This window comes from Tyto alba, unplaced genomic scaffold (genome assembly GCF_018691265.1).
Source record: "Tyto alba isolate M040663 unplaced genomic scaffold, T.alba_DEE_v4.0 Super-Scaffold_5, whole genome shotgun sequence".
Lineage (NCBI taxonomy): Eukaryota > Metazoa > Chordata > Aves > Strigiformes > Tytonidae > Tyto > Tyto alba.
This window is the reverse complement of record NW_024881326.1, coordinates 21,864,256-21,887,177: the sequence shown is the minus strand read 5'-3', so window position 1 is coordinate 21,887,177 and position 22,922 is coordinate 21,864,256. Positions and strand designations below refer to the sequence as shown.

Genomic DNA, 22,922 nt, shown 5'->3' with positions numbered 1-22,922 from the left:
ATTATTTTTTATTAGCAAATACTTTCTTTATTATTTAACCAACCCTCATCATGAGATTCGCTGGTGCCCTCTACTCCACTTCCCTATTTCCCAGCTCCGTTCGGTTTATCCTTTCTGTGGACAGGGGCCTTGGTGGCACAGGAGTGTGCACGAGCAGACACTCAGTGCAACATCAACAGCATCATTTTCACTTGCTTCTTTCCATGCTCTAGAGAGCTTTCCCCCTCTTGGGCGGCAACAAAACGCAACGCATATTACAGAAAAATTCCATGTTCCCCGGCACCGAGCACCAAATGTCATTTAAAAATAAGGATATTTAAAACTTTTAAAATATCAGCAAATACCAGGATCTGTACTTCTGTCTTGCAAGAGAAAACATGTGTGCCTGTGCGCACAGGCAGGCGTCGCTGCCCTCCCACAGCATTAGCCCAGGGACAGAAGAGCCCATTTTGGCAGAAGGACACCCAAAATGTGGTTTCCTTATGGCCCTTCCAGTTGGATGCACCTCAGCTGCACAGACATGGCAGAGAAGAAACCTGTTCCTAACTGTACTCCTAGTTCAAGCTCAGCACAAGAAGAGATTGCTAATCGAATGTTATCAAGTGGAAGTGGGCTTTGGAGCTGGAAAAGTCATTTTCACTGCATGGAAAAATGACAAGTTGGGCATGTCAGCTGTTTTATCAGCTGCTCTAAAAGCAAATTCTGCACTAGCCAGTGCTGCCTGCTCTGAGCTGTTGCAGGTCGCAGTGCTGTACGCAGCAGCCCAAGCCCCAGGCAGCACCTCCGGGCAGGGAGGGCACGGCACAGCCCCGGGACACCCACCCCCATGCACTGCTCTGGGGGGTCCACACCAGCCCGGGGCAACGGGTGCCAGAAGGGGTGAACGGCAGCTCCGAGTTTATACTGTGGCTCTTCAGCTGTAAAAATGTTTTGGTCTTTACTTCTAGCACTCAAAATGCCATCTCCTGGAACAGGAAATATCCCTACTGTGCATCACTCAGGGTGCACTGGCGCAGCAGGAGCCCCTTTACTGCCTTCACGGGCTGCAGAGGAGATGCTCTCAGCTGCCAGTAAATCAGTTTTCCTGGTCACTCACCTGCTAGCACAAAGAAGCTGGTGACAGCAGTGAATTATTGGCCAAAGGGTGGCCCTACTTTATGGATCATCAGCTTAATTCCAGATTAGCTATCAAAACTGACAACATCCCTATGGGTAAAGGAAGACAGATAAAGCCCCCTAAGTGCTGGCAGTAATTAAAATGAGTCCGCGCTGGACGGTAAATCTCTTTCGGCAGCAGAAGGGGCTGCCAAGCCATTATGAATTGCTCTGGTTTGGTGATAGCAGGCTGATGCCCAGGACAGGATGCTCCCACGAGCGCAGAGGTTAAGCCCTGGCTGGCACCACGCAGGCAGGGGGACCGGCTCCTGCCTGCTCTCCGCCGGGCAGGGGAGGTGTCACTTCCCCTGGCCCCAACAAACACTCATTCATCACAGGGCACATGCGAAAAAGAGATTACTCAGGCATTACGACCAGCTCATTCACCTTATATCCAGTTCCTTCCCTTTCCACCCTGCAGCTATTTATGGCTTGTTTTTGTGCGGCAGTAGGAAGGAACGGGTCAGTGTGGGTGCCGAGCAGGGCTGCGGGCTCCAGCCCAGCCTGCTGGGAACCCGGGCAGTCCCCATCTGCTTCTGGCTCGTCCCCTGAGCCCCACATCATTGGCGATGCTGGAGAAATGCTGCTTTTCCCTTTGTGAGTTGCTACAGCTCCTTTTCTTCCTTTGCGTTTCTGAGACCAAACTATCACCAGTCCTTCAGCATCCCTTCCCGCACACTGCCATCCACCTCCAAACACAGACAACCCTTCAACTCCAAAAACCCAAACATTAAAGCAAGCATTGAACGTGAGGTTGGACCAGACAGCAGATGACACCTTCAGCACCTTGCTGGAGTCTGGACCTTTTCCTGCTAGGATCAGACAGACTCCTACGAGCTACCACTTCTCTAGAAGTGATGTTGGAATGCAGATATTTACTGCAAACACCCCCTTCCAGCTCTTCTTTGCTTTGCCTGGGCTGACCTGCATCGTTTGCTCAGTCCCAGTCTCTGCCACAGCGCCCATAACTGCTTCAGATCTGGTGCTACTCATGCCAGAGCATCTCCCGAGGATGGCTGCTGCACAGCCCAGCAAACCTGTACTGTGAGAAAAGGGACCAGAATGCCACATTAATCCCATGGGTGCACTTTTAAACCTGCATCAGGGAAAGAGCTGATATTTCAAGACCACTCGGGCTTTCTGACTGCCTGGAAGAATCAAACAAGGAAAAAGTCACCAAGAGAGCTGTCCCCACCAGGCACATAACCACCCACACCTACCGAGGGTGGAAAAGGCATTGCAAAGATGCTCCCTTCCTTGCTACCTGCAAGGGCTGTCTGCCTCGACCCCTTCCCAGATCGTGTCTTCACTGGCATCGTAACCCCGCTCCTTCTCCTCACCAAGTTTCTCAGTCTCCTACCAGGAGCCCCAGCTGCATTTCCCTCTCCCTTCCACCCGCTCTGTGTCACTAGACAGGAGAATCTGGACCAATTTCTCCACCTGTCAAGCAGCCACCCCTCGGGGGGGTTGGCAACTGAGTGAAGGAGCGGTGTGGGAGCCGACATAAGCCAGGGCCCATCACTGCTATTACCCATATTTTCCATATTTTGTTTCGTTATGTTGGAGCAGAACCTCACTCTGCCATCCAAACACTGCTCAGGAAGGCCCAAAGTGCACGTCACCAGAAGATAAAACATGAGACAACAAGCAAAGCAGGAGCACAGGGAACAAGAAGACAACATGGGTAGAGGTGGAGCAATCAACCACCTCATTACCATCACGTTCTTCGGGCACCTGCGCAGGGATGGCCTGGGAGGAAGGTGCCCTAGATGCTCTTGCATCTACGAGGACGTGTCGGTATCATACCACCTTGAGCCATTTGCTAGAAAAACCCCACATTTCTGCAGAGGGGGACCAGCACGTCGGGCGTGCAGCAGCGAGTGGGTCCCCGCAGCCTCCTCGCCGCCCAGCCCAGCCCAGCCCAGCCCAGCCCAGCTCGCGTCGCAGCGGCTGGGAGATTTCCTCTTGGCTCGGGCTCCAGCACACGGGGCCGCTCTCCGGCTGTCAGCGACGTCTGCCGGGGCTGCCTGCGAGACAAACATCTCGTCCTTGGCACCAGGTAGGAAACGGCGAGCCGAGAGCTGCGCCAGAAGGATGTTTTTTTTTTTCCCCTCCTTCTCCTTCTGCCACACGGAAGAGAGGCAAATCTCTGTCCCAGCCGCTTCCCTTTCTCCCTAAAAGCTCCCAGCGGAGAGGAACTTCTCAAGCTGTGTGTTTTTGTGCACAACGTTGTCTTGTGCGGAGGTTTCTGCCAGAACACCAGCCCCTGTCACCCTGTCCACATCCTGCCCTCCCAGCGGCTGCTCCTTTTAGCTTTACTTTGGCATTCACTTCACCGCAAGGCACTGGAAGCCTCAAAATCAACTGTCAGCAGTTCTGCTGAATGTCCCCTGCTCCGCAGAGCTGTCACAGGGGACTGAACAACTGCCTCATAAGCCAGTTACCTCCTATCAGACAAGATAACCCCAGTGTAGGGCTAATTACCAAGCCGTTGATTTCAGCAGAGATTTAAATCAGGCAGGAAGAGGGGGATTCCGTGGCAAACACCCCCCAAACCTGTTAGCTAGGGAGGAGGAAGCAACCGGTCTGCCCTCCCTGGGGACCCGCTGGCCCCTGCACCGGGGCAGGTTGTGCCTAGCTGAGCCCTGGACGTGCTCCTCGGGCGCTGGGGGGTTCAGTGGCCCCCCAGTGTCCCATGGCCCCCTCTGCCACGCGACAGCCACCACGTCATCCCGCGTGGAGAGCAGAGCTGGGGGTCTGCTGGCAGGACCGGGCTGCTGCTGCTGGGGAAGGCGCCCAGCTGGAACGGGGAGCCCCGAACCCCAGGCCCTGCTGCCGCAAGTCTTTATGCACTTCACAGTAAACAGGCATTCAACTGAGACAAACCAGACCAGGGGCTCCAGGAACAGGGTCTCTCCAGCCTCCGTGGTCCCTAATTAATGGCTGATGGTTGGGCTGGCTCCAGGGCAAGGTTACAGCTCCCCTTCCCAATCATAGCCTGGCTGCTGCTTGCTAAAACCCAAGGAGGAGAAAATTTGACTTCACAGACACTGCTTTTCCATTGTCAGTATTAGCACCTGCCTCCTAGGATGGGTCTACAAACAGGATGAGGAAACATCCATGCTCCAGCGTGGGCATTGCTGATACACTGGGGTGCAACTCATCACCAATACTGACTGTATCCAACAGAAACAGACCCTGCAAGGTTCAGGCCTCCAGAGCTGCAGGCAAGGGGCAGGAGGAGCCCTGCCCAGGGCAGCTCTCCCACACAGATGCACAGCCACCAACTGAGCAGCTGAAGCAACTCAGCGTTTAAATTAGGTTCAAAGCCGGTGACTTTATACCCTCCCCCAGTGAGACCCAACACTCGCAGAGGAAGCCCTGAAATGCACCTACCCGAGTCTCACCCTCAGCATTTAGGAGCTTATGTGCTGCACAAAAAGGTCAGTAAACTCCTTCCCCACTTGTAGGCAGGGGACATGCGAGGGGTCCTGCCAAAAATAGAAAGTAACTTCCTGCCCATCACGGTATTTCTTGGTGGCTTGAACAGCCATCCTCTGCCAGCTGCCTCCCACCTCCCCAGCTGACTGTGCTTCACACAAGACAGCATCTTCTTACACGTGTCCTCAGACAGGCCAGCCAAGCACATTTTCTTCTTTCAAATATCATTCCCTCGCAATACAGTCGAGCGAGGCCATAGGCAATAAATACTGCTGCAACCTAAACTTCCCTGTTTGCTCTCAGAGTTTTATGTGCTGCAAGGGCCACCTCTCGCAACACGTGCTCCAACAGCAAGAGCACTAAAATACAACCCAGCCTTTGCAGTCAGTTATGTGTCAAAACCAAGCTAAGAAGTTTAATGAGCAACAGCATTAACTGAGAGAGTCCTCCTGAGCCATGAGGGTTATTTACACCTGCCCCAACGCAGACAGGTCAAAGCAGACTCACTGACTGGGGACAGGGTTTGCCAGCACAGAGACCTGCCTCGTTACAGACATCTGCTTTGTCAGCAGGTATAACAAAAGAAGCAAGACCACAAATTATTCATTACCCAAAACGTACAAAACCCCTTGCGCTTTCTGACAGCAGCACAGCTTGGATGAAAGCTGCAGTGGTCTGTGCCTGCTGCTGGCTCCACAGAGGTGGTCTAGAGCATCAGCAGAGGTCCCCGGAGCAGCCTCAGCTTCTTACCAAGCCAAGCCAGTGCTTTTAAAAAAAAGGGACCACCCTTTCTCAGAGCAGGATTGCTGGGTAGGGTGTAGGTCCGATGCCTCCTCTGCTTCAGACCAGGAAAGCTCTGGTGACATTTGCTGCAAGAACGAAGCTGTTGAAACCTGAAGATGAACAGCTTCAGCAGGCCAGTGTCTTCCTACATACATAGTAGTAAGACACCTTACGCCACGCCGCAGCTGGATGCGGAGCGGGCCCTCTGACACGGCTGCTTTTGCCTCCCTTCCCCTAAGAACATCATCGCTAAGCAGTTACACAATGTCAGGCTGGAGTCAAAAGTAACATTATTGTTAACCGGGCTTTTTCTCAGGAACAAAAGCAATCAGATTTGCTCTGCAGCCAAGAAGACCAGAGGTTACCTTCCAGGACTGCTCTGGACGATGAAGATTAGCTCCCTTAATCCCAGTCCTCTCTCAGTCTGGACCACACTTTAAAAAACCTCGATGTTAAGTCAAATTTTGGAGAAAAACGCATAAATGAGAAACCTACCAATCATCCCACTAATCCAGAGAGCTGCTGGCTTTGTTACGGGGACCATGGGGGAGGACACCTACCTCGGACATCTACTGATTAAATCACCAGACTGAGTCACAGCACAAGGTGACGCTTGATACAATTAAGGAGGCCCAGAATAACTGTAATTAACTGTTAATTTGGTATCAATGGCTTCACTTAAACCCTGCTTTGCTGCACAAGGATTTCTCCAAGTTTGTTTCCTCCATAACAGGATAAACTCCAGCGCTGGTACAGGATATCTGGTGTTTGTTTTAAAGCACTGCTGTGCATCAGCTGCATATTTTGGACACAAGAAGCAAATTAATCCCCTTCAAACGTTTTGTTTTGTTTTGAGCTGATTTCCACAGCATTGTTTGGAGGCTGGTCCCTGCAGGACACACCTGAGGCACCTGCCTCCCCACCAGAGCTGAAGCCACAGGGGCAAAGTTGAATCCCTTCTCATGCATAAGACTGCAGCAACCAGGGAATTCCAGGGAAGGGGAGTGATAAAATGCTATTTATGTTACCCAAATGTTATGAACGCCAGACAATAAACTGGTGTGGAAACCAGCCAAAACTGCCAGCAGTCCAAGCTCAGCCCCAGGGCCTTCCTGGTCTTGCTGAGAAAAGCAAGGAGCCAGATTCACAGCCTGGGAAAGCTTTGCTGCTCCGATAGTCTCAACTGAGCTAAACATCTCTACCAATACTAGATAAGCAGTGAAACACCATGAATGAATAAAGCAACCCCTGGAAAAGCAAGTGGGATTAGCAAAAAGGAAGCACAGGTGAGATGTTCGTTTTTCATACCGATACAGGATCTCCTTATGGCTTCACACAGAAACGCACCTTTCCCAGTCCTCTCCCGTGTGTTCCTGAAATTCGTTGCCGGGGTAAGGAGAAATCAAACTGGGAAGGACAAGGCAACGGTGAATCTTGTCTCAAAAAATGACAGCTCTGTGGTCCCATTATTTACCAAAAAAAGGGATGCATGGCTGCAGATCAAAGGATTTGAGTGCTCCAAGGAAAATCCTATAAATTTCTCCAAAACCTGCCTGATATGAGGACTTTTTGGATATTGATGGGTGTTTTGGCACTACCTTCAATAAAAACAACCAGGCAGTAACAGACAGGGTTCCCCAGGTTTACGCAGCACACAGGAGATGCTCAGGCCCTCAGCGCAACTCCCGGTTTCGCTGTCACTGAGCAGTACCAGGAATGTGCCTATTTACTGCCCTTTCCTTACTGAAAATGGGAAATACCTCACATTCCACAGCAAATGTAATGGCACAAGCAGTAAAAGCATGGGGCTTAGCACAGAGCACCCCTCACGCTCCAGTCTTGTGCAAGCCCATAGGAAAAAACAGGCGAGAAACTTCAGCAAACACAGCCCAGATTACGCATCTGTTTCAAAACACACATGCAAACACACCGGGTCCAATTAATCTTGAACTGTTAAAGAAAACCCATTTCGGGTGACCTGCGGGTACACTGTTCCCACAACAAACCCGATAAAGCCAGGACGTTTGCAGATAGGGTTCCAACGGGCGATAGCTAGCATGGGCAAATGCTGGCTCTTACTGGGATGGGAAGGAGGGGTTTGGGTTTAAAAAGCAACCCGACAGTCAGATACGTTCTAATTTAATCATGTTCTCCTAACAGAGGGTCACACTTCCCCTGATTTAACTGGCCTGGCAAAATCCTGTAATTGCCGCTTGCATATGGAGTCGGAGAGCATTTACCCGGCGTGTTAACGAGAGCCGAGGCACAGCTCAAGAGGAGGATGGAGTTAGGCTTTAAATACCAGGCCTAGACTTGGTGGAGCTGCAGATTATTTTGTGTAGTAAAAGAAGAATTAGCTGATCCATTCCAAAACACATTTATCATTAAAATAAAAATCTTCTGTCATTTTATTTAATAGCCTTAGTAAGAAATAATTCCAATGTCTGGTTGCTTTCAACAACATGTGGTTTTAATATTTTAATTGTTACAAACTGTTTAATAATGTTGAACAAAAGGCGTGTCCAAGTAATTATTGTGTTTATTAACACTTCTTTTGAGGACTCGCTAAATTATATTACACATACACAGCACTTCAGACATTGCAGTGTTAACTTATTAAATTTAAAAGTGGAAAATTAGCCAAAAGTGACTTGTTTTGATGCAATTTAAATATTGTATTTTCAATTGATAAGTGTTGTGCATCCCATTATTTAACAATCTGGCAGTCTGTGCATTCTTCTAATTATTATGCTGCTTCATCTGGCCAGGGAATTAAAACACAGTGGGAATAATAAACTTCACAAAGCCTAGCAGGCCACAGAGAGATGCGATTCCACCAAATCCGTCAAAGTCACAGATTTTTCTGAAGGGGAAATATATTCCTGAAAACTCCCCAGGGTCTCCCATTAATAAACTTCATAGTTTTCCCTGCTTTGAGCCGCCCGGGACCGGGTCTGGCAAGGCGGCTCGCCGGGACCCCCTGTCCCTCCCAGGGAGCACCCGCGGCCGCCCCGAGCCCGGCGAACACTGGCCGCACCTTTGGGGCAGTTCCCCCTGTGCCCCACGGGGGGTCCGGACCCGACCCTCTGCCTCCCCAAGCATCACCCCCCCACGGTGGGGTTAAACCCCCTTCACCAGCCCGCGATGCTCCGCCACACTCTGTATTTCGAGCAAAGGGGCTGAGGCACACTCGGGCACACGGGCATCGCGCCGTTCCCAGGCCTATTTTCTTTACATTTGATTCAGTCAAGTTGTGGCCTTTTGGCCTCTTTCCAAATTAACTCCGGGGTGACCCCCGGCGTGCCCTCTCCCAGCAGCCAGGCCGCAGGGAAACAGCCCATTAAACCTACAAACAAATATACGACATATTGGTTGATCAAACCAGCTTCAAACACGGCTATTTAAATGCTGGGGCATATGTTTTCACAAACTTCAAGTCTATTTTGTCTTTGGTCATTTGCACCTCTGGGCCTCCTTTTATGTTTTTTTTTTTTTCCTTCCAGCTAGGGCTCCATGTTTTACTACCTCGTAAAACTCCTAAATTTTGTTCTCATCCTCCTGTAAACCCCACAAAGAGCAACGTGAGGCTCTTTCAGACAGGGGTTGCTGCAGGAGCAGGGTCTTTACACCGAGCATGTGAAGAAAGGCAGTGAGATCCTGCTTGGGGGAACAGCTGTAATACTCCAAGAAATTGTGTGTTCCCCTTATTTCCAAGGAAATAAATCAAAGTGGGTTTCTCAGGGTCTGCAAAAGCATACTGCCTGGATTCCAATCCCCAAAGGTTTTATTTTTTTCAAGAACTTATATGGTAGTTAGATTTCTGGCTAGAGAATATGCAGTATGATAAAAACACAGTCCCTATATGGGGCAATAAATTACAGATTGTTTGATGTGGAAACCAAAGAACTGTCAAACTCCAGCATATCTGAAATATTCTAAATGAGCCCTTAACTCAAGTGTCTGGAAATGTACAATATGTTTCCAGGCCCTTCAATCTTGTAAAGACACATCTCCCCCAGTTAAGTTTCCTTTTATGGATTTTATTATTCATTTTTGGTAGAGTTCCCTCCCCTTTTCTTCCAAAATTGTGCTCTTCCTCATAGAGATCGTCCTGTGATAAACACCAGGCTTTATCTAAGCATAAAAAGGGATCAGAACTGGGCACAAGCTTAAACAGGTAAGTGCAGTAAGGACGGGGCAAAGCGTGTCAGAACCCCATAAGCACTGCAGAGAGCACACAAGTCAGCTCAAGACAGGAGGGAGGACCAAGAGTACCCGCAGCCTCCATCCCTGCTGCATCCTCACACCAGCATCACTCAGGTCTGCTCTCCAGAGCCTTTCTTGGAGGAGGAGGATCAATACAAGGTCACCAGTGTGGCAGGGCACCCAGGATGTGAGACATGGGACACCACAGCTCCCACCTCCATGCACATTTGTTAAAACTTGAAGCTTGTCCCTACCTGTCAGCCATCCAAACGTCCCCATGGTGGGAGGAAAACGGAGCGACCAGGGGAAATAGCTCACCTTGCACACAGCTTTTTGCCTAGGGATGCTACCAAGTCACAAAAAACTGAGCAAGACCTTGTGCTGACACTGAATAACCTTTCAGTTTCAATATAGTTTCATGTGTGGGATGAGTGAAAACCCTTCTATCTAGAAACAGACCCCCATCTACTCTGGGAAATAAAACTTAGGAACCAATTCCAACTCATTTTCCTGAAGGTGACCCTTGGCCTCCCAGCTGAGATAACAATGCTAATATTTATGGATGGGCTGTTCATGCCTCTGGGCACACAGCAAAAATAACTCAAATCAAAACTTGGTAGACATCTAACAGAACTGAAAAAAAAAATAAGAAAATAATCCTTACTTCCAATATGGCAATAATAAACCATCTCGTCCACCAACGCACAAAAAATAGCACCACCCACAATCACACATTTGGGTGAAACACAAATGGTCTGGAGACTTGATGTGATGAGTAGGCACCACCGACGGGGACTCATCCAGAAAGGACTGATGAGACAGCACGCTACTCGGGCAGCCATGCTTTATTCATTTATTTATTTTAGCTTGACATAAGGAGCTTGAACCAAACTAATACAATCCAGCAAACTTTTACTTCCCCTTCTCTCTGGGTTAGGTTTCCTGTACTCTCTTCAGTCCCCATGGATTTCATTCTAATGCAGAAACACCATTCTCATTTCAAACTGCAGAAGTTCGATGAGAATTTCTCATATATATGTGTGCACTTACCCAGATTCAGTTTGGGAAGACATGAACTAATGAGCGGGCACAATTTCCGCACACAACACATTCGCCAAACTCAAGCAAGCTCGAAAATGTGGCGCACTGCTGAAAGAACACGCATTTTTCAGCAGTGTGAGTGGCCTGGAATAAATTGAAGCCAGGTCTTCAGCAAATCACAGACATTAGCAAAAATCTACAAGTAAAAGCTGTGGAACTCTAAAAAAATTGCCCCAACTAGCATGGTTCTTGAGTCTACCCACATCCATCCACAAAATCCAAGCTGCATCTCTAACACAACACACTGGGAGGAAGTCATCATATGGTACTAGATTCAGAATGTACTGGTAATCACACGGGAAATCCAGTTTACAGCTCTGAGCACTACAAACACTCAAAAAGATGCTCTCTTCTCCAGAAGATTCTGGGTTTGAAAATCCTTAAGAGCCACTGTTGGCTTGAGCTTGGTGGATGAGGAGATTTTCACCCCTCCCCTGCCTGGGAGTCCCCACTGCTTCCCAGATCTGAAGCCAACACCTGAAAAACACAACAGTAATTCATCCAGAGCTGCTGCTCCTTCCACATTTCCTACTCTTCGGCATTCAAGATGCATTCCAGATGTGAAGGAGAGTGCAAAACTTCGGTTGGCTGAGAACATAAGTGTGACGGTGAGCTCTGACACCCCAAATCCCAATTTTAAGTCACCTCCACAAGTTACTTTCCCAGCATATAAGCCGCTTACCATAGACTACAGACCCTCCGCAGGAATAGCTAGGTTTATAACTAATTTTCACAAATCGCTTCCCATTTTCTCCTGATTTTATTCTCAATTCCTTCTCTTTCTCAAACACAACTTTACAAGAGGGTTCGATATTTTTCAGACTCTTACATTTACGCCATTTAAAGCAAAACAACTCACCTGCTCCCCCATAACACCTTCCAGTCCAATACTGCAAACTGAGGCGGGGAAGCGCTGTTAAGAGATCATGACTGAGCTGACCACATTCACCCCCTTACCACTATTCTGCTCCAAGCAGCAGCTGACAAAGACACTCTGCTGCTCCAAACAGCTGAGTTCAGCCCGACAATGTTTACCCACGGTCTCTCGTTCCACAGATCTCCGCTCCTCAGCAGCCTGAACTGCTCAGCAAAGACCTAACTTGACCCAATCTGGCAGCCAGCATTTCACAACCACTTTATGTCAGCAGTTTCAAGTACACTAATAACCATGTTTTGTTTGGTGCGACTTTCTCACTGTGAACGGCAAAATATCATTATCACCTGCAGGTTGAAGCCTGCCCTCTACCCCATTTAATAGGGAGCTGATTATGCTATTTTTTTCACTCCCCCCCCCCTCTTTTTAATAATTATGGGCTGTTGGCAGATGGCACAGCTCGGCACAGGGAGGCATGCGGGAAGGCAGAGCGGGCTGCGCTGCTGCTGCCCATGTCGGCTCCCACGTGGCCGGGTGCTCCTGGGGACCCCAAATCCCTTGCTGCTCCCAGACAGCACCTAATGAGGCATGCCTGCGTCGGAGGGCGCGGGGGTTAAACTGGGAACTGCTGTGAAAACAGTCCCTGGCAGCCACAGGAGCAGGAAAGCAGAGGTTAGCAGAAAAGTCGCTAAGCCAGCAACTCCAGGCAGAGCAGCCCTCGCAGCCCACCCGGCCGGGAAGCAAAGCTGGGCTTAACCCCAGGAACCCAGCGCTGCCCAAAGCCTCGTGCCGGAGCAACCCTGAACAAGGTCCCCACCCGTAAGAGCTCTCTCGGGAGAGACTGGGCAGCTCAGCTGTATTAACAGACAGCACTACTGCCTGAGTATTTGCCCTGCGAGGTCCAGATGCTGTGTCCTTGGAAAGTGGAGGGGTCCAAGCTATGAGCCTACTGACAAACATCCCCTCTCTGAGTTACTCAATGACACGGGCAGGAGAGCAGAGCCTAGAGCTGGACCCCAGCACGGCTGGCCTGAGGCAAAGCTGAAGAAGAGCTCTGGGAGGTTAACAGTTGCAAGCTGAACACCGCGCAGAGGTGCCACCTAATCCCTTGGCAGCAGTGGGGCTTGTTCACAGATCCAGCCTCGCCTGGCATGATGAGCAGAGACAAGATACTGCTTGCCCCAGCAAGGATGCCAGGTCTGAGACTGTGGGAAGGAAGCTCCTTCCCTAGTGGAAAGGGTCTCATCCAGCTCTGCCATTTCCCCATTCAATGTGACTTGCCCCAGTAGCGACTGGGAGTGGATGTCCAGGGAGATACAGCAAAGAAATAGGTGGCCCTCCCTGCCAGCCACGAGCAATGCCAAAGGGGACTCCTCGGACCACAGGGGACACGAGGCACATGCCACATAAACTCCTACCAGCAGCTCGTGCTTGGGGACACCACAGCAGCTCCATCTTTCCTGGTCCTCCGCTGCGCGGGGGCCGGATGCCCGGCAGAAGCGTGCTGCAGGGACGCTGAGCCCTGGGGGGCTGCGATAACTGCGCCCTGCAGCTCACGTGGCACCCACGGAGCACCACGCCAGCGTGCGTGAATCAGGACCTGCCACACGTGCCCTGTGAGCCCGGTACCACGCGGGGCTGAGGTGGCACCGGCTCTGCGTTCGGCTGCTGAAGACGGAGATGCCCCGGGTTGTCTGGCTGTGCCTGAAAAAAGCATGGGGGAGGCCCAACTGATTTGGAAACCGCCCACTCTGGAGCCATCCCTGCTGGCACTCCTGCAACAAACCTGGTTGATGTGTTTCAGCTTGTCGATAATCTGGCTGATGACTGGCTCTGGACCTTTCATCTTCGCCTCATGGTTGCCAGGCTGAGCTTTTGCTCCGTTCCTTGTGATTTGGGGACTGTACCTGTGGGAGTGAGAACAGAGGAGACCACAGTGTGATGGGCTAATACAGAGGAGAACTTTAAAGTTGGGTACAAACAAAAGAAATGCCAAGATAAGCACCAGCCTCTTCCAAATCAGAGAGTGCAAGAGAGTTAATAATGACAAAGAATAGGCAGAAGATTCCCATAAACATTTCTGCTCTGCCTTTGCAAAGCAGCAAGATTACGTACTTGTATCACTTGAGGACAATGAAGTCCTTTCCAGTCCATTAGTAACCAAGGAAGACGTTAAACTGTATACAACAGGGATAAATATTTTCACATAACTTGCACCCAAGAGTCCTAAAAAAGCTGGCTCAGAAATTCTGGCTTGCTCATGTTTGTTTAAAATAAATCTTGGCAGACCACAGAGACTCCAGTACAAGAGTGGTAGTGTTGTGCCCACAGCCAAAAAAAAATGAGTGGGATGACCCAGTTAACTGCAAGCTGATTAGCATAACATCAACCTCCTTGCAAAATAATGACTATCACTGATGTGTGATTTCAATAATAAAGAATTAAAGCATCAGAATATAATTAATGCTGTCAACATTGCTAATGGAAAATAGGTGTTGTCAAACAATCCTGATTTCAGTCTTTGATGAGATCCAGCCTTGGGGATCAAAGTAACTGCTTAGAACATACCTTGACTTTGGTACAGTGCTAGGCTCTGCAGCACACGCTATCTCAATTTACACGGGTGCTGTGCAAGTCAGTAAAGCACCCGTAAAGCAGAGTAAGAGCTTGCAGAGAGATCTCCAGATGCAGCTCTCCACAGGGACCTTCCCTGAGCTGCCAGGGCAGCTCTGCAGAGGAGGGTGGCCAAGCCTGCCTTTTCCTCAGCGATTAGGAAAGAAATATAAATTCACTGCTGCAAAAGTTATGGAACGGCAAAGTTTATCAGAGCGATAAAAGTGATGAGGAGAGGGACAGAGGGACTGCTGCACGCTTGCCTTTGGCGAGCGTTGAGTACCCGGGGGCCAGCACACGGTGCTCAGGATGCGAGACAAGCTCACCCACACCAACCTCAAACTCAGCTTCAGGACCAGAGCAGGCAGCTGCCCCCACCAACTGCTGGCAGCCACAGCAGTGGCACGGAGCACACCGGTGCCTTCTCGAGCTGTGGGCTGTCGGTATTCCTCGCAGCCCCACTGACAAGCACAAAACAAGTCCTCGTCTCCAAGAGCTGACAGCCCGAGCACACGCTGCCAAACCCCGGCACAGCCCACGAAAGCGAGATCACCGAGATAACACCAAGCATCAGTCTGCTTTCCTGTACGTCTGTTTTTCCGGTGCCATGGGTATATTCCTTTCTGCGACTCATCTCCTACACATCATGTCCTTACCCAACTCCCAGCACCAGCGACTGCCTCCCCGTCTGCCAGCTCCCCACTCCCCTGCCCGCTAATCCTCCATCCCCACGCTGCCAGGCAAGCTCGGGCGATGACAGTCAGCCCGTTTCACAGAGGCTTTGGGGGAGGAAGTGGGACCTCGGTAGGGGTTTAAAGGAGAAGAAAGAGATGGGAGGGATGGTGGGGCCAGCTCAGGGAGGATGCTTAGCTGGGGGAGAAAGCAAGAGGCATGGGGATATTCAGCCACAACAGCCATTGGGGCACACGGAGGCTTTTGGGGATACACAGGGGGATGGCCCCACTCAAACTCTGAATTAGGAATGAGAGCAACTCAGACACGTGGCAACCCTGCGTTTGTACTGGTGCTGCAAGAATCTGCCCCTGACCGGAAATATTCACATCATTTAAAATACAAGACTGAGGCTGATTCCACTCCAAGGGTTTTTCAGAGCAGAAGTTCTATGTACAGGGGGGGCTCTGCATCCCTGGCCGGGTCCCCAGGGCTGAGCACCCCCAACACCGCTCAGCTGAGGGCTGACGACCCCACGAGATTCTTCACTGAAAGAGATGACAGATGAAGGCTGGGAGAAAGGAGGTGTTTGCGCCTCTCAGGAGCACACGCCTGTGTCTGCTCCTTTTTCCAGACATAAAGAGCTTGTCCAGGTACAGGAGAGGCGTCACTGCACAGCAGAGGCTTGGGTCTCCCAAGCCTCGACCCACCACACAGCGCTTCGGCCGCAGCACGGTGCCGCTCAGCTGTACCGCACCGACTCCGGCAGCTCTGTTCTCCACCCAGACACCCTTCCCCGTGCTGGGGCCTCCCGTTAGGACTCCACGTTTTGCAAAAGACACACTTTTTTAAAAAAAAAAAAAAGTATTGTAATAGTTGTTGCATTATCCTGGGAAATACAAAACACAGCTATACCTGAGACACACCAGCTCCCAGTTCAGGAAAGCGCTTACAAGCACAACCAGCTGTAGACTGAAAGCTAAGTGACTGGGAGAAGTGGGGTCAGAGAGCAGCCCATGCCCAGGAGAAGCTCTGGTTTCCCGGCTCAGGCTCAGAGGGCCGGCAGGACCGCATGCTCCGAGCACCATCTCGTGGGAAGATGCTGCTGCCGCAAGCACAGACCTGCCCGGCTCCGCAAATACTCGGGCTTAGCTTTTTGCAGGGGAATAAGTCATTGGGAGCAGCGAGCCGTTAAGCCTGCTGCTTATTTGTCACACAGTCGCTTAATGCCACCGTGCCAACCTGACAAATACGTCTGGTGACTGAACATAAACGTCCACAAGACGCATGACTTCTTAGATGCCAAGGAAGTTAGCATTTTTGGTGTGACTGTAAATTTCATTTAAAGCACTGATGGAACTTCAGAGTACATTGCTGAAAAGCCTCCTGTTGTTTAAGAGATTTAACTAGCAGGATAAATCTCCCACAGGATTTAGCAAGAGCGGAACCGAGACCATTTGGTGTGTACCTAAATTAATACACTCTCCCTCCTAAACAGTTTTATCCAAAGAAACTCAAGAGCCTGGGTTTGAGTGGGAAAAACCCTTTCTGAAGTTCACGCAATGACTGCCAAAGAGGATTTCTGTAGCCTACGCAATGTCATACAGGAGGGAGGAACACAGTACTATGGCAGTAACACACTGTAACTACGTGTCCAGAGACTGAAATTGTTTGCCAGAAGGCTCTGCTGGGGTGGTGAGGACCTCAGATCACCCTCCCCAGGGGGATAAGTCTACCAGAGAAGGAAGTGAACTTGAAAGTGTCTGCAGAGAGATCTCCCCCTTAAACAGTGATGCTGGAGAAGCAGAGTGCCACTGCCTGGTGCATCCCACCTGGCCACATATGAGGGTATGTTCCAGGCCCAAAATGAACCATTTGCATCATCGCATGAGTCGTTTGAAGCAGCAAGGCAGCGGGCACTGCAAGCTGCACATCTGAGTGTGAACCGCAAAGATGAGGATGGAGGGGGGACACGCTACATCTGAGTAGCCGCAGACGTGATCCTGCGTGGCTTGGGTGCTTCAGGACACACTGCCCGAGACCTCCTGCTGCACTCGGGCACAAAGGGGACACCAGCTCCCCCGCGGCTGTGCCCCCTCCTTGCCTCAGCACCAGGGACAAGTGGCATGCATTTGGGCATGGGGGCTGCAGCCGACCGAAGGGTTAAAGACTTTGAAATGTAGCTTCAGTGAGGGATGGGCATTCCTGTAATGCCAGAAAAGCTGGAGCAGGCAGCTGGCACCCCTCCCTGCAGCCTGGGCCAAGCAGTTAGGCCTTAATATGGCAGAGAGATGCCTTTGCAGGCCCCACGGAGCTGGGGGACAGGGGGCTCCCAGGGTAGTCCCCACGCAGGCTCCCTTGTGTCCCACTGAGCTGCTGCAGGGCTGGCGGGCTCGCAGGTCCCACTGCAAAGCAAAGGCAAAGTGTCACCTTCTTCCCATGTTCTCCAGCCGCAACACAGAAAAGAAGGAATCTCAGAGCCATCTCGAGCTGCTTTCAACTGCTGCCAATAAAACAGGCAGGACACTTGTGCCACTCCATGAAAACCCATCACATACCTCTGCCGTGGTGGTATCGGCACTGAACAGCAAATATGCGCAGTGGTTCAAGTCCACCCCATGGTCCCAGGGGGTCTCGGAGCTGAAGGGATATCAGTGTTGCAACATGAGTGTGGTCTGGCTTCCACTTCATAAGCAGAGCCCAAAATACTTTCCTCTTTGACGTGTCTTGACGTCAGTCAGCAGCATCTCTTTGCCCGGGCTCCCTGGGTATGGGCTTTTGCTAGGGATGTGGTATTTTCCGAAGACAAATGTCACATTGTAAAATGTGCTGATAAGCAGCCCCTGCTAAAAACTACTTTAAAGACAACCACCTGATGAAAACACTAATGATCTGAGGTCTTCTCTGAGGATAGCACAACTACAGACCCTTCCTGCTCCTTCTCATCCACCAGCCATAAATGCCAAAGTATGTAGTCAAATGAAGGGATTTACCCCTCTTTTCCTCCCCACCATCCACAAACGTGTCCTGTGAATGTTTGGTCATTTCGGACCAAATGCAGCTCTTTCCAGGCTTTCATTTCAGAGCAAGGAAGACAAGATGACAAATTCAATTTAAATATATGGCAACGAATGTAAAACGTGTGTTCATCCTACTTGACCATGCTAGGCTTAGAGATGAGTTACTGCAATGCCTGACGTGTGATTTAGAGAAAGTAATCCTGTAAGTCATACATAAAGAATTACACCTTTTAGAAAAAAGAAAGTAAGTTTGTAATTCAAATAACAATTAATTTATGCCTGCCTTCCAGTTGAAAAGTATTTATTCAAATACAGCTCCACAATTTAAACTGTGCGGTATCCCTTGCAGGCTTTTCCTCTACTATCTCTGTTCACTGAATCGTACTTGTTTGAGGGAGTGGATGGGGAACAAATACAACACAGACTGCTACAAGATAGGACTACAATAAAAAAGAGGAGGTTTCATTGCACAGGACTTAATAATTGAGCTTGAGAGAGCAGCATTTCCAGCACCTGCAATCCCCTCAAGCTGCTCTGCATTTCAAGACATGACTTACTACAGGCCATGTGGGCTGGTGACACCAAGTTCTCACCATGTAGGAAGCAAAAAGATACAAAAAAGGGAAGATGCGAAAGACACGTTTCTCCCCCACACTCCTGGCAGGAACCCAAGTCTTATCTCCATCTAGTTCTCACGGGTCAGTAAAAGTGGGCGCGGTGGTGACGCCAACGTTTTACTCTCTCTGGCCCTTGCTGCCTTTTGGTTTAGAGGGACAACCTTAGTGTCACATCAGCAGTGTGAGCAGTAGGAGCCAAAAGGCTGGCAGAGCTGCTTCCAGCCCACTCATCCGACCCTGCAGACAGGGAGTAACTCCTGGCTGACCCCACGCACCTCCAAGAAGAGGTGATACCTTCCTTCCCCGATAGTTTCCTCTCTAAAGAGAGACTTTCCGGAGACGCTTGGTCAATTATACCAACTACCCCAGCACAGACACGGGACGGGTGGGGGTTGCAGGCCAGACAAGTGCAGGTCCACCCCAGGTGTCCTATTCCATACGGGGTGCACGGTCTCACCATCCCGTGACCATATGCAGGCATCTGCTATATGGGGGTGCAGGTGGCAGGAGAGAGGTGGAGCGCAGAGCTCCCGGGTGCCTTCCTGGCTTGCAACATGCACTGGGTTGCTTGCTTGCAGCGAGTGTTTGCAGTCATGGCAGAGCTCGGAATGCCGCAGTCAGTTTACACCACCAGCAGCTCTGAGCAAGCTTCTTCAAAAGCAACCAGGAGGATCCAAGGCTCTCAGCGGGGAGTATTCTCACCTAAATAAAAAGGAGCTGTTTTCTGCTGGATTTCCAAATGTCAACACCTTGCAGGCTGGTCTCACTACAGAGAGTACCCCGAGATCCTGCGGTATCAGTTCCCTGCCAAAGGGAAGTGCTGCCTCTTCCCAACCACCCTGCGCTACAGCCCCTGAGCGTGCTGCAGATGTTCCTTTGCTTATAAACGTAAAGTCTCAGGTAGTCACCTGGTTCTGGGAGATGGGACTTTAAGAAAGAACAGCAAAAACTGTAATATTCATAGCAAAACAATGGGAGTTCATAGCATAAAAGGACAGCTTGAAGTCTCCCTCCATTGTTACTGCAGTTGAGTAAAGTTCAAGACAAATAGATTGTGGAAAAATTGGCTAAACCTGAGACCAAGCAGAAGGCTTAATAGAGGAAGATTCATGAGCTTCATTTCTGAAATACTCTGGAAACAATTATGGCCACTCAATAACCCACTGAATTTGCCTACTATCCTTTCATTGCTACAAAGCTGTGCTTCATGTGCTTGAAAAGTTATACAGCCTCCCTCTTTGGGGACTCCATTGTATCAGATATTTTGCAGCACTGCCAGAAATAACCAAACTCTTCATGAACTAAAGGATTATTGCTGGCATGGAATTTCCTTTGTTCCAATTACAGAATCTCATTTTTCTCTCTTGCTTCCAATTGTGCTTTCATTGTTTATGATTTGTATGATTAAAACAAACCACAGTACATTGGCAACAGCAGGCAAATCTGAGACTTCTAGCTTGAAGAGGAGAATCTGGCAAGGTGCTAAAAATATATTAATTTGGAAATGGTATAAAGAGAACAAGAGTTATGCGGGTGATTTAGATTAATGTACAAGTTTGTCTTGAGAAATCTGGAAATGGCAGTATCTAACAGTAATACTTAATGTGCTTACAAGTTTTACAGTGGGCAAACATTTCTGTCATTCTACTCAGAACAGCTTGAAAGGAATATACTTGTGTAAGCAGATTATTAAACTCTGAGAATCTAGATTTTAAGAGGCTTTTAGTATTAAAGGCTGCAAAACCCTGATACTATATATAAGGCTCAAATCACCTTTGAGATTCAGATGCCCGACTCCCACAGAAACCGACCTGAGTTCAATATCTCAACACCCACTTGACTTAAGCTGAAGTCTTTAAAATGAGTTAATTATTAAGTCAGGAGTGCAGTGAAAAGAATCACCCCCTGGGTTTTCTCTACATTGGGTGGAGACAAGGATAAGAGGCTGGACAACATCTTCTCACCATCCACTATCACCAGCATGAGGGCAGGTGCGAGGATGGGGCAAGAAGACAGAGGCAAAGAAGAACACGACAGCAACCCTTGCTTAGGTGGGTTTAAGCTGTTGCACACCCACCCTGTCTGCACATCCAGCCCCCCGCCATCTCAGGGAAGTGCCTGTCAATTAACTGCACCCAGGAAAGCTGCAAAGAAGTGCACAGGGATGCAGACACACAGAGGGAGATCCAGCAGGTCTGGTCCCCAGCTACCACAAACACCCAGACACCATGACCCCTCAACAAGCTCTTTGCAAGTGGTGGAGTGTAACACGCGTGAACCTCTGTGTCATCCCATAAAAACACAGTGTGTTTTTGCACACTTGGAAACGTGTGAAAAGCAGTAATGTGCTACCTTTTATTTTTTCTTCCCACTTTCGCTTATGTTCTTCAACCACACAGGAGCAGCACAGCAAAAGACTGCTCTGCGTGACCAGAAAAATCAACCTTCCTTGTATGGTTGCCACTGTTTGCGAGCCATTATTTCAAGGCACCATGTCCTAAAACCCACATAAGGGACGGCGATCAAACCATTAACACACAGATCAAGCCTCAGGAAAGAGAATGAATTCTTATCATTAGATGGTCCAACCTGGAGAAGCAAAGGAGATTGACAAAGGACCACAAAGACTAAGTAAGAGAAAATTAAGGATGAATCACATTAAAAATGCTAAAATACACAAAGCAGGATGAGTGATGCTGACCCATCGGCAGAGCACATGCATGTCATCCCCACCACAAGCCAAGGTGTAGAAAGCCCTCGGGGTCAAGCAGGCCCTCAGAGATCTTAATTTCAGAGGAGTTGCAAGGGGCTGCACCAGTCAATGAGTGCACCAGCTGCATGCATAGCCCCACTCCATCAGTGGGAAATCCCAGAGCTGGGGATGAAAAAACAAGAACATAGCTCAAGTAGAGTCAGACCTCGATCACCACACAACAAGCAAAGTGCAGCCCGCACAGGACTGCACTGAAATGGTTTGTTGTGTCAGGAGAAAAGCCTAATAAAATACTCCAGCTGCATTTGCATTGGAGTCCCAGACAAACATGCCACGTTCGACCAGGGCAGAGTGAGTTAAGGGCAAGGAGGAAACAGAGGACGGTTCAAGGCTCAAACTGGGAAATGAGACCCAGTGGAAAAGCACTGAGCACATCCAGTCTGTGGGGAGGAGGGACGCGCTCCCTCTCTGCTGATAAAGCACAGGGATAAACAGGACAGAGTAAATACTGATTCAGAAAAAAAAAACAAGAGGAAGAGTGTAGGTTGCAGAAGAAACTGTCTGCGTCAACTAGCAGGATACACCTTGTTGATATTATCTAGTACTTAAGTGTATTGGCAAGGGGCTGTGAAGTTGCTATTCCAGGCTTGATTTAATGTGTCATAGAAAAAGGGTTTAGAATAACTAGCAAATTTTGTCATGACAGAGAGGTCAGGAAATGGATGAACCAGTAGGGCTCCTCTCTAACTTAATTAACACTCGGGTACTGCACTAAAGATGTGAGAAGTAAATAGCCACAGACCCTACGGGAACACCACTGAAGCCCAGACATGCCCATATGGATGCTCACGCCGAGCTCACTGACACAGCAATGCCCAAGTGGTTTTATCCATCGTCTGCGCAGCGCCAGACATGGAAGGATGTGGGAACGTGGCATCCACCCAACCATCGCTCTCCCCTGGTCTTCACCTGAAGCTCCAAAGCTCTCACAGCAGCTTTGGCAGGTGCTTTTGAATCTATCCCTAGCACAGGCACCTCATATTGCTATAGGAATGTCAAGATGCCTCCCTCGAGCCCCGACTGCCGCTCCACAGGGACATGGGTGGTCCTAGATCTTCCTGTGGATGTCCCAGAAACTCGAAGGGGTCTCAGGTTGCACTTGGTGCCCACGCTCAGGCTATTCAATCCTGTCCTGAGGTGAAATGTACCCAGCTACAGCAACCACGCACAGCAGGTTACATGCAAGGCATGAGTGTCTCTTCCAGTCCAGCCTGCTGAGATTTCAGTCAGGAAGATCTGATTTGCAAAAGCGAATATCCAACAAATCAAGAGGGAAACATCAAGATATAAAGTATATTTTACATGCACAAAACCTAGAAACTCAGACCCTTCTTTCTGGCAGCTGTTACATGAGCGGGACGGCTACCAGGTCAACATCCTGAAATTACTACTAGATATTCCAAAGCTACCAAGTTTCTTGCAAAAAGTGTCACATCAGTCCAGCAGGAGAATTGCTGTAGCCATGCCAGAAACACACCAGTACATAATGCATATTCTCAGAGCAGATTGCAAAAGAGCTCCTATGCAGTGAACAGCTGCTTGGCTCCCTCTTGGGGAAAATACTGAAATAAAGAAACTGGTGGTTTGGGGTACCCGAGCACCATTACCTTAAATGCTCCTGATTTTCAGGAATCCTCTCAGAGTCTCTGAAAGAGATGCCAGGCTGG

At 49.5% G+C, this 22,922-nt stretch overlaps 1 protein-coding gene across 2 annotated transcripts in view; it reads right to left on the bottom strand.

Moving 5' to 3' along the window:
- Positions 1-22,922, bottom strand: part of GPC3 (glypican 3) — a 155,329-nt gene that overhangs the window by 34,002 nt on the left and 98,405 nt on the right. For both annotated transcript variants that reach the window (XM_042807526.1, XM_042807527.1), the window contains one exon: positions 13,347-13,467. In XM_042807526.1, coding sequence (XP_042663460.1) covers positions 13,347-13,467 — 121 coding nt within the window. The remainder of the gene's footprint in view (positions 1-13,346; positions 13,468-22,922) is intronic.